Source organism: Lepidochelys kempii, chromosome 3 (assembly GCF_965140265.1).
Source record: "Lepidochelys kempii isolate rLepKem1 chromosome 3, rLepKem1.hap2, whole genome shotgun sequence".
In the NCBI taxonomy this organism is placed as follows: Eukaryota; Metazoa; Chordata; order Testudines; family Cheloniidae; genus Lepidochelys; species Lepidochelys kempii.
Window position 1 is genome coordinate 101,870,488 of NC_133258.1, and position 12,234 is coordinate 101,882,721.

Here is a 12,234-nt window from a genome sequence, read left to right on the forward strand (position 1 = left end):
TCTAGTGTCTGTAACCCTCTCTTCCTCTCTGTTTCTATTCTCCCTCTGTTTCCGCTTCCCCCCAGTTCCTCAGCTCCTTCATCTGAGTCAAGCTGATTTCTCCTCTTCTTCCATGCCTCCTGAATTCCTATAAGGGAAGATTAGAGAGAGAGAGAGTCTCCCTGCTTTCAGTCCCTGTGCTTGGCATCACCAGCAGGAGGAATTATAGGGAAAGTTCTGCTCAGCCCCTGCAACTTTGGGGTGGAACATGATCAGTGCAGGTAGAATCTTCAGAGAATTTAGCTGCCAGACTCTAACAAGTCTCTACTGACCCATCTGCAAAGTGAATTTTTTAGAGGCTTATAACTTGAGCAAATTTGGACAGATTTTCACAGGAATGGCAAAAGGCCCAGCCCATCGCTGGCACCAGAGCAAGCCCCCTGCCAAATTTCATGTACCTGCTCCAATGCACGGAGACTCTAGATCAGTGGTGGGCAACCTGCAGCCCGCGGGCCGCACGCGGCCCATCAGGGTAATCTGCTGGCAGGCCGTGAGACAGTTTGTTTATGTTGACCATCCATAGGCACGGCCGCCCGCAGCTTCCAGTGGCCACGGTTCACTTCTCAAGAAAACAATTGTAAGACTTTTTTTTTTATTGTGAGCAACGATATTTTCCCAAATCTCATGTTTAAAACTGGTTGGACCATTTTAGTTCAGATTTTCTAAAAAGTCAGCCTGAAGCAGACACACAGCATGGAAATGTTTATCCCAAATAGTTAAAGTCTGGCAAAGTTATAACAGCTGAAAACAGGGTCTTATCATTCCAAATATTGACTTTATAGTTGTATTTGACTCAGATAGTGAGAACTGCACATGTATTTTTTATTTTAATAGAAAAAACAGTAACAAAACAAAAGTCATCTTCTTAATGCATATAAATACTCATGTGTGCTAATAGATATTGGGTATTATGAAAACAACAGAAAAACAAATTAACAAACAAAAACCAGAAAGAACAAAGGCAAGGATATTTGTAGTCTTTGATAATCAGTTTTCACAATAAACCCTCTATTCACCTCAAAATGTAAAATATTTGTTATGGTCAGCAAAGTGTATTTTACTGTACTGTTGGGATAGTTGTAGAGAAGAAATTGTGTTTGTTTCTTGTAACCACTTGAAAGAGCATCCCTTACATACACCTCTCTTAAGAAGTAATTTTTCTATTTATTATTTTTTTTCTCAGGAGGAGAGTCCTTAGTTAGTTGCATTTCCCTCACACATCAGTCATAGACAAATAGCACCATCTATACCAGATACTTAAACTTCATTTAAAATTTCTGTCACTCCTCAATTTGCTTTTGTTGAGCGCCTGTCCATCTCACAAGGCACACATAATTCAAGATTGTTTTTTTTTATACACCAGTGTTCTCTGTTTTTCTGTCACTTTCTTTTTATGGTAAACTAGTGTTTTATATTTATTAACGTACACTGCAAAGGGATATCACAATATTTTAATGCTTTGAGTTATTCTATAATATGTGTTTATTGTCTATGTCCACAGCACTGAAGTCAGATATCTTAGAGCATAAGTTATTTATCCTTTAGCTCCTGTGCAAGTAGTAGTTCTGCCCACCAAAGGACATGATATTGCTTTTACTTGTTCTATTGATCCATTGACGATAACCATTTAAAGACTTAGGAATGGGAAAATATTGTATAAGTGATAGTTAATACAAATGATAGGGAGATACCAGCGGATGGCTTGCAACTGAGTACAAGTTTAAGAATGGCAGTGTCAGTAGTTTAATTGGGAATTTTTTACCAATAAGTTACTAAACTATGTAAATTAATATTTTGAAATATGCATTCACTTTATATGCAAAGTGGAGGGATCCTTTTCCTACCAAGTTAATTTTATACCTGTTTAGTGAGATACTGTGTTTATGAAAGAACAGTCTTCCTATCAAGAGAAAAGATTAGTGACATTTCAGTTTCTTTTAACTATTTTGAATTTGTCTTCTGAAAAAATCTCCTGTACTTTGGATATTTCATGTACTGTATTTGTACATGTACATCGTGGACTTCTGCTGCTATCTAGGATAGCTAGGCATCCAGTTTTCAACCAGAATGCCTGGTTGAAAAGGGACTCTGGTGGCTCCGGTCCGGTTAGCGGCGCAGCGGGGCTAAGGCAGGCTTCCTGCCTGACCTTGCTCCATGTGGCTCCCAGAAGCAGCCAGCATTTCTCTCCAGCTCCTAAGCGCAGGGGCGCCATGGGGGATCTGCACACTGCCCTGCCCCTGAACACCGGCTCCGCAGCTCCCATTGGCCAGGAACCACAGCCAGTGGGAGCTGTGGGGGTGGCGCCTGTGGGCAAAGGCAGCATGCAGAGCCCCGTGGCCACCCATGCACCTAGGAGCCGGAGCGGGAACATGCTGGCCACTTCCGGGAGCCACCTGAGGTAAGTGCCACCCAGAGCCCACACCCCTCTCCCCCTCCCACACTCCAAACCCCTCATTTCTGGCCCCACCCTGGAGCCCGCACTCCTAGTCGGAACCCTCTCCCAACCCCAACCCCCTGCCCCAGCCCGGAGCCCCCTCCCACACTCCAAGCCCCTCATCCCCAGCCCCACCCCAGAGCCTGCACCGCCAGATGGAACCTTCACCCCTTCCCGCATCCCAACCCCTTGCCCCAGCCCAGTCAAAATGAGCAAGTGAGTGAGGGTAGGGGAGAGTGAGCGATGGAGGGAGGGGGTAAAGTGAGCAGGGGTAGGGTCTCAGAGAAGGGGCAGGGCAGGGGTGGGGCCTCGGGGAAGGGGTGGGCAAGGGTGTTCGGTTTTCTGCAATCAGTTGGCAATCCTACTGCTATTATCTTAATGCCAGTTTTGTGTATTATATACGGTATTTGTTACTTGGCTGTGCACTTGTGTTCCAAACTTACCTTGCTCACATTCCTTATCTAGTATCAGAGGGGTAGCCATGTTAGTCTGGATCTGTAAAAGCGGCAAAGAGTCCTGTGGCACCTTATAGACTAACAGACATATTGGAGCATAAACTTTTGTGGGTGAATACCCACTTCGTCAGATGCATGTAGTGGAAATTTCCAGAGGCAGGTATAAATACGCAAGCAAGAATCAGGCTAGGGACTACTTAGGAACTGTCCAGTTTGGCTGATGTGCCAGCAATGCCCCTCTGCTATGTACATGATGGGGTATATTACATTGGTGGACATGCAGGTGAATGAACCGGTGATGGTGTGGCTGATCTGGTTAGGTCCTGTGATGGTGTCGCTGGTGTAGATATGTGGGCAGACTTGGCTTCGAGGTTTGTTGCATGGATTGGTTCCTGAATTAGAGTTACTATGGTGCGGTGTGTCATTGCTGGTGAGAATATGCTTCAGGTTGGCGGGTTGTCTGTGTACATTGGCCAAACTGGACAGTCCCTGCATAAAAAGATAAATGGACACAAATCTGATATTAGGAATGGCAATATACAAAAACTTATAGGAGAACACTTCAATCTCCCTGGACACACAATAGCAGATTTAAAGGTAGCCATCCTGCAGCAAAAAAACCTCAGGACCAGACTTCAAAGAGAAACTGCTGAGCTTCAGTTCATTTGCAAATTTGACACCGTCAGGTCAGGATTAAACAAAGACTGTGGATGGCTAGCGAACTACAAAAGCAGTTTCTCCTCCCTTGGTGTTCACACCTCAGCTGCTAGAAGAGGGCCTCGTCCTCCCTGATTGAACTAACTTCATTATCCCTAGCCTGATTCTTGCCTGCGTATCTATACCTGCCTCTGGAAATTTCCATTACATGCATCTGACGAAGTGGGTATTCACCCACGAAAGCTCATGCTCCAATACATCTGTTAGTCTATAAGGTGCCACAGGACTCTTTGCTGCTTATTCCTTATCTAATGTTTCTTTAATAAACAGCAAAGTATTGTGGACAGCAGGCCTTTGCAGTGGTATCTTTATCTGAATGTTTCCAAAGCCCTGACCATCTCATTTTGCTATGCAAGAACTTTCTTCACTTTTTAAGCTGCACCACTACTCTTATTGCAGATTTTCACTGCATTACCTAATTATAAAACCTGTTGTTCCTTTTGCAGTTTGAAAAAAATCACACATTGAGAATTAAGCAAGATGACTAAGCAGATATTCGTGTTTGCTGGAGTGAGAATTATGGCAAAAATAAAACAAAACAGATATTGAATCAGATGGGTTATTTTTAATTTGGTTTTATTTTGTTTTTATGATTATTTGTAGCTGGCATCTGTTACGGTAAATGTGCTGTTAAAATTAGCACCAAAAGAAAATTTCCATTATTGCTACTGACTAGTACTCTATACAATTTACTTGTATGTAACATGATTATTCTTTAAGATCCAGAAATCAAATGAGTAAAAATGGCTTTCTAGAATCATTCTTGTATTTGCACATCTCAGAGTAGTGTTACATGGTATCCATTCGAAGTCTTGAAAGGTGGCATTTTTAAAAGTGCTCAATATTGGCCTAACTCTATTCCCATTGAATTCTATAAGAGTTTTGCCGTTGACTTTGATGGGAAAAGTTCAGCAGTGTTGTGTATTTTTGAAAATCCCACCCTAACTGTCTGTCAGTCATTCTTTTTAAGACAGTATAACAAAAGGAGGATTTGACAATAGAAGTACTTTTTGATCAAGGTACTGTAATTGTAAATGATCAGAATTTGAATATTTATTGGTAACAGGGGGAGTGTGCAGTAAGTATAAGTGATACTAAGTAAGCCTGAGTGTAAATGAGTTTAGCTGGTCTTAATAGGAGGAATTTTGATATCTCAACCAAGTCATTAGATTGTACATTCAACAAAATGTCTGTCTCACTGAAAGTGCCTGAAATTTAAATTACCAAAAGGTACAAATTGCACTACTCCAGAAGCCCCCAACACCATAGAGGGCCTGGACAAGAGTAGTTTATATTTTTAGTTGGAGGGGTTTTTTTCTCCTTTCGTTGGCTTACAGCAGTATATCACAAAGATGAATCTGAAGGTTGAACTAGAGTATATATAATTGTATATTGTGGATATATGTGAAAAAATGTGTACATGATATGTAAACTTCATTGACACATTATGAAAATACATTAAACATATAGTTACCGGATTCAGAAAATGAAAATTAATGTCTGAATTATTTAGCTAACACTGCACTTTGCCCCAGAATCTGGTGTTTATTATTGTGAGCTTTAGCAGGAAACAGAAGCAGTATCAATTGGGAAAACATTTCTTTACTGAACTGAGAACAGTATGGCTTTCTAGTTTCTAAGTGGGGAACCTGGTTCTTTGGTTTCTTTGTTCCTAGTTAGACTACTCCCAAGCTATTTTAGTTGAAAATTTTACATACTAATGGAGTCTAGGGAAGTGCAGTTGGCAGCTGTTCATGGGATAATAATGAAACACACTGTTTAGTACTGCATACTGCTGCTGTAAAATGCGGGAAGTATTTTATAGATATCATGGTGAGCAGAGCTGTATCCACTTTAAGCAATGTAAGTGCGTGAACTGTGAGTGAGGAAGTTGTGTTTTCATATGAGAGTAACTGGCAATCATTTTGCTTTTTCAGGTAAAGAAAACGTGCACAGAATCAGATGTTTCAGAGGCTCAGAATTCCAGGTACAGTAACTAAAGTAAATACTTAATGAGAAGAACATGGTGATATGAAGCAATATGGAAGCTATATGGCAAAAAGCATGAGAGATTAGTATTGCAAAGAGTTAATGAGTCTGGCTAGATTACTTTTAAATGCATTTCATCCCAGAGGTGGTATTGATTTTTGTAGTTACTGATAAGCATTGAGATTGGGGATGGATGGGGGGTGGAGAGAGTTTTGATATTGTATTAATAGGGATTGGTCACCTTCAGTTTAGAAGAGAATCCCATTTAAAACAATAAATATTGTAGTAAAGTCTCTAGATCAATTTTTTTTCTCGTCCCTTTCTGCACCTGTGATTGTTGCCATTCATTTAGTATTGCTATTTACTTTCAGTGCCAGCAGATCAGTTTTTATTTGGGTAAAGGATCCTTTTACCATTATTTTTTTTTAAATGTTTACTTGTGCAAAATGTGCTAATGTTCATATGTTGGGAAAATTGCATACACTTCTCAAAAAGTATGTATTAAAATGAATTTTTTCCTAATGTTATATGTAAGTAGAAAAGGAAATTAATGTAACTTAAATGGGGTCACTATCCCTGTCTATATTTTGGACAAGTGATGCAATAATTACTGCAAATGAGCTATCCAGCATGTACATTATTGGTGGTTATTAAATTCTTAAGACACAGGGCATTGTTTTGTCTAAGATTTGTGGAGTGAAACATTTTGTAGGCTGTCATTATGTCTTATTTCTGTTTACAAGAGCTATATTTCAATTTCACAGGGAAAAAAAGTTTAATCACGAAAAGAAAAACACAGAATAAACCTAAAGTAACATTAACAGTCTGATTGAAACACAAAAAAGCTAAGAAATTAAAAATTACTGAAACTTTACTATGCTTATGTCTGGGTAGTGCAGCTTTAATGTATGCAAGACCTCTGACTGGTTGGGACACAATAATACCTATGGACAATAGAATAGTTGTGAGTAGTGCTGTACAGTATGTCAGAATTTCTTTGATTTGCTTTTTACATTCTTCAGTTGCACATGCACAGCTACCATTGGGTTCAGTAGGAGTTGTGCTCATAACTGAGCACAGACTATGAGGCCTGATCTTGCTTCCATTGAAGTCCATGGGAATTTGAACCTTTGATCTTCTTTTAATAATAATCTAATATAAATTTTGTCCTCTCCTTCCCCTCCCCCCCCCGGCCTGGTATTTTTGATTGAAAATTAAGTTTCAGTTTTAATAACCTCACAGCTCTATACAAGTACTTGTAATGCTGTATTTATAGCTAGAAGCAAGTTTTTATGCCAGAGTTTGATATACGATGCAACTGTTGTCTTAGAATGGAATCACTGACAGACCTTTGACAAGAGTGGCGCTAGAGGGCACTGCTATAGCCCACAAAGTTTTAAAGCCTAGAGCAAGGTAATTCTTCTCAAATAAGTCTTAAGTGAAAACACTGCACATAAAATGAAACATCAGCATAAAAATGAATGCTGGAGACACATTGCCTTACCGAACGGCTGCTGGCTTGGGACTTAAGGCCAATATCATTCATTTATTTAGCTAGCTTTATAGTGTGTTGGTTTTGGATTTGAAACTATTACAATAAATGCAGATGGAAAGTGTTTTTACAGTAGGGAAGTAATTAAATTGGGTGTGGGAACTTTGTCAGGAGAATTCTTGGAGTGACATGTGTGTATCAGCAAATTCTTTGTCTTGCTTGGCGTTGGTTCCTCTTTTAGTAAGAAACTTTCAAGATACAGATGTGACTGGTAAATTTGGGCAGAGGGAATCTACTAGCTTATGCAATGTATCAGGGCAAAGAATGCCTTACAGAAGTATCCTGCCATATGTGTGATAAAGCTCAATCATCAACAGCAGTCATTTCTCATTTATACAAAATGGTTGTCAAGCTGACGGATGTTTAACAACAAACATGCACAGGAAACTACAGTTAGAAGATTTGCAAGCATGATAGATGGATTGATTTTCTCTGAACACACAAATCTGCAAGAAAATGTGCATTAATCTTTAATATCTCAATCACACACAAATTTTGACCCATATATTTTCAAGCAGGACATGAGAATTTAGACATGTACATTTTGTGAGAGTTTCCTGGGAGTGATTGGCTAAATCTCCTACGTCCTGTTTTGAAAGTGCTTTCCTTTTCTCTCTCTCTAGATATTTCATCCATTGCTGTGGTATCTGGGGATATCCGTATTATTAAATTCTTTCCTTTTGTTTAAAAATTAAATGATCTGTTAGAAGGTTTAATAGCTTCCCAACATAATGAATTCCTATCATTTAATTTTGGATCCACTGTTGTTAAATTGAGAGAGAGGTTATGACTTGACAAGAGTCATACTGCCAATCAGTGGCAGAGTCAGAAATAGCACAGAGTAGCACTGACTCTCAGGCCACTGTTCTAAGCGCCAGATAACATGAACACATAATCAGATTCATCCGTCAGTAACTCTGGAGATGTAGTTCATGGGTGCAGCGTACGTAATATGCATCTGCACAATGTACATTGCACTGCATTTTCTCGTGTTCTCAGTTTAATTTACTATGGGCGTGCTATTGAGAGGTGCTGACGACCTTTTCCCCATGTTGAATTTAATGTAATTTAAGTAAATGCTGAGTTACTGTGCTATGCATGAGATGCTTAACTTCACTGTTCCCAGTGAGAATTTGTAGAAAAAGCTTAAGCCACATTTTGTTGAGACTGTATATCAAAGCACAAATCTAATCTCCTTACATATAATATTTATGTAGCTGTGGCACTTCTGTCTTCAGTGTTTTACAAACCTGAGTTAATATTCATCATTTTCAAAGTTATGACATGTTGTTGTTTTTTAACCAAACTGGCTGCCTGCTCGATCTAGTTATTCCCTCCCTCATCCAGAATCAAATCTCGTGGGCAGAAACTGGATGAACTATAAGAAATGAGTGAAATATTAGACTATTTCAAGATTCTGAAAACTGGTAGATTGGTAAGTATCAAAAACGTAGAGCCCCATGCTCCCATCTATGTTCACACCCCTTCTTATGAAAGGGAGAATTTCATCCCTTTTGCCTAGCCCAGGGAAGCTCCTCAACCAAGGCTTTTTAGTGTTCTATCCCCAGTCAGCGTAGGCTCCTCTGAATTCTCCTCCCCCACTCCGCAGATGCCTTTCCTCCCCACCTACTCTGCTCAACTAATGGGGTTCTAGAGAGAACTGTAATGGTGGAGGTCCTAGAAGCATGACTTCTGCAGGAGCTGACTTGTGCCACCAGCTGAGCCCTTGTAATCCACGGTCAAGGGAACAAAACTCCTGTTTTTTCCCCTCAGGTGGAGAGGGGTGAGAAATCATAGCCCACTAACAGAAGAATGAGTAGAACATTCAGTGAGCTGAGTGTTAGAGAGTTTCTTCTGCCCTGCATGAGGTAATCCCACTCCAGGGAAGAATGGAGGCAGAGAGAAAATATGTAATGTGTCAGGATGGTATCTATGAATAAAAAGAACACTTGAAGATCTCGGGAAATCATTTTGTGGCCTGTAGATGGAGGTTAGCTGACCTTAAATTACTTCTAAAAATACATGGAGGTGGTAAAAAAAAAACCCATGGCTTCTATTACTCACAGAAGCATGCATCTTTGTGTTGGCAAGGTGCAAGAAGGCACTTTGCTTCACAAACTAAAATAAATAATTTTTATGCATATCTTTAATATCAATCTGACAGATCAATTATCTAATGATATGCACTTTCTCCCCATTTATCCTTTTCCTATTTTTTTAATTCAAAAAGTAAAAGAACAGGAAAGAGAAATTGCTCATAAGAAAATTCCAGTGAAAACTTCTACCAGACACTATAGTGCAACACAGGCACACTAGCAATTATATTACATACTCTCACAGTTAGACAAAGCTCATCCCTGAGCACGTGGTTACTTCAAGAATACATGTCCAACAAAAACAGCTGCCAATCTCCAGGGAAACAATGTGATGAAGAAACACATTTGTCAGCTAAACCACTCATGATGTTCTGAATAGAATTGAGGATTTTTATATCACAAACATAGGTCTCCAATATTTCACCAAAATGAGAACCTCCATTAGCTATAAGAAAAGGAGGACTTGTGGCACCTTAGAGACTAACCAATTTATTTGAGCATAAGCTTTCGTGAGCTATAGCATAAGCTTTCGTGAGCTACAGCTCACTTCATCCGATGAAGTGAGCTGTAGCTCACGAAAGCTTATGCTCAAATAAATTGGTTAGTCTCTAAGGTGCCACAAGTACTCCTTTTCTTTTTGCAAATACAGACTAACACAGCTGTTACTCTGAAACCATCCATTAGCTATCACAGCAGTAGTTTCAGTGTGTAGGCTGCACCATCCATTACATGGGGGGGGTGTGTCTCAGTCTCTCTCACACACACTCACACACACTCACACACACACCTTATTACAAAAAGTGTGTCTGAAAATCTAAATTACTTCTAATTCTTCACCCATAAAATGTTTTGAGTATCTGCCATGAAAGGAATATACACCTGTTTATTTTGCTATTTGCCTCAATTTCCTGCCAGCTGTTGTTACTCTCTGTGTGTGGTATGCATAGTTTTCTCCAAAGCCAGTATTAACACTGCTTTTTTAATTAGTTAATTGGTTTGGTTGTGGTGTTGAATAGTAGTAAGAGCTGCACCTTTTAGGATCCTTCCTTTAGACCTAAGCACATTGCATCTATGCCTTGGAGCCAGTGTTACCAATATAAATTGGCCTATATTTATGATTTTATGAGCTGTATTGACACAATATGAGTCCATTACCTATCAGTGTTTGTATCTGCATAAGAAGAGCAGCAGCTCCTTTTGAGACCAGTGAAAGAGAACAATGGATGCTTTTTGGTGCTGAGCACTTTTGAAAATCTGGTCACTAAATGGGAGCTTTAAGACACCAAGATCTTTGGGAAATCTGGCCCTAAATGTCCAAAGCAAAGAAGCATAGGGTTATCATAGGGGAAAGTACTGTGACTAACCATAGAATTATCATTTGATAGAATTATTATATATTAGACATCACCTTCAAATGGAGGATTTATTCTGACGGACAGGCCCAACAGATCTGACTTAAGTTTACTGAAACAGCCTTAACCAAGAATTGCAATGATCTTTAGGTTTCTGTCATGAGAGTCTTTATCTTATTGTAATATTCTGTAGTGTAGTACACTGCACCTATTTACCAGACTGAGACCTCACCTTGCAATTTCTGAGTCTCCGTCCAAGCAGATCTCCTCTCCAATCCCTTTCCCTGCAGCTATTGATTTCTACCGCTAAATATCAGAGTGCTGGGATCCAGCTGCTACCTCCAAATTTTCGATTCTGTGATCTAATCTGCATTGCATTCTGGGGCACACCAAATCTCTGAGCATGCCAGTTTGCATGACCTTGGGGCTTGGAGCAGCCCACTCTCTCTCGCAATCAAACACAAAGCAGGTAGCTCGTGGGTCTGTATTTACAAAATGAAGAAGCGGTTCTGAGATTAACCACCAAGAAAGGGGCGGGGAGTTATTAGGGTGCCAATGGCAGTCTCCAGAAATATAGGTGTTGGTGGTGATCCCAGTAGTTGGAAATAACAGCTGTAAGAGATTACATAAAAAATATTGGTTTGTGGTTAGTATGTGCATACTCATGCTTTAAATTTCAGGTGTGATACCATATATAAACGCGTTAGTTCACTTTCTCTCTTTCCTATTTTAAAAGCTAGCACTAGGTAGAACGTATTTTTCTGTGTGCTATGTTTAGTCTTAGCGAGGCTAGACTGGCTCATCTAGGCCAGGGCTAGTCCACGTGACAGAGGCTGTGGAGACTCAAAGCACTCTTGTGGAGACTCAGCATATACCAGGAAAAGGACTTTGACTGGTGTACTTAATCCACCTCCCTGAACAACATATGCTATACCAGCAAAAGGACTCCTTTGCTAGTATAAAGAAGGTGGTCTTTTTTCACACCTCTACCCTGGCACAGTTTTGTAGTGTAGTAGACCTGGCCTCAGACACTGTCCTGGGTAGGGGATGGTGCGGAGCTGCACCGTCCACGGAGAACTTAGGGAAGCTCATTGGAGCATCGTCCCTCCCTTTGTTTCCCAATGCACTACTCATGGCCCCACTTCCTGTTAGGAATAAGGCACTGCAGCTGTGCCTGCCCAATCTCCTGTCAGCCTACTGAGCACAGCTGGACTGCACAAGCCTGACGGAATGCCTGCCTGTGATTGGCTGAGAAAGCTAGAAGGCTTGTTCTTGAGCCCAGCAGCAGTAGTAGTTCCCTGGCTGCTTAAAGCGTTTGTCCACAGCTGCGAAAACTCCTTTGGCTGCTTGTTCTCAGCCATGCTGTAGTCCCGCTCTTACCTTGTTTGAGCCCTGCTCTGCCTGGACCCAGTTCTGCCTCCCCTCCCCTCCATTCTTCTAGGTATCCATGAAAAAGTCTGTGACAGATAACTGTTGTGGAGCTGATGCAAGGAGAATGAATGTATATGTAAGCGGGGGAATAATCCCGCTATTGTGGGGAACTTTCCTGGCTTCTGCACCACCCCAGTGAAGTGGGCTAGCGAAAGGATCTGAGTCCTCG

The 12,234-nt window shown here is 40.6% G+C and overlaps 1 protein-coding gene across 5 annotated transcripts in view; it reads left to right on the forward strand.

The window, feature by feature from the left end:
- Positions 1–12,234, forward strand: part of EYA4 (EYA transcriptional coactivator and phosphatase 4) — a 218,802-nt gene that overhangs the window by 113,207 nt on the left and 93,361 nt on the right. For all 5 annotated transcript variants that reach the window (XM_073335207.1, XM_073335206.1, XM_073335210.1 and 2 more), the window contains one exon: positions 5,583–5,632. In XM_073335207.1, the coding sequence (XP_073191308.1) occupies positions 5,583–5,632 (50 nt within the window). The remainder of the gene's footprint in view (positions 1–5,582; positions 5,633–12,234) is intronic.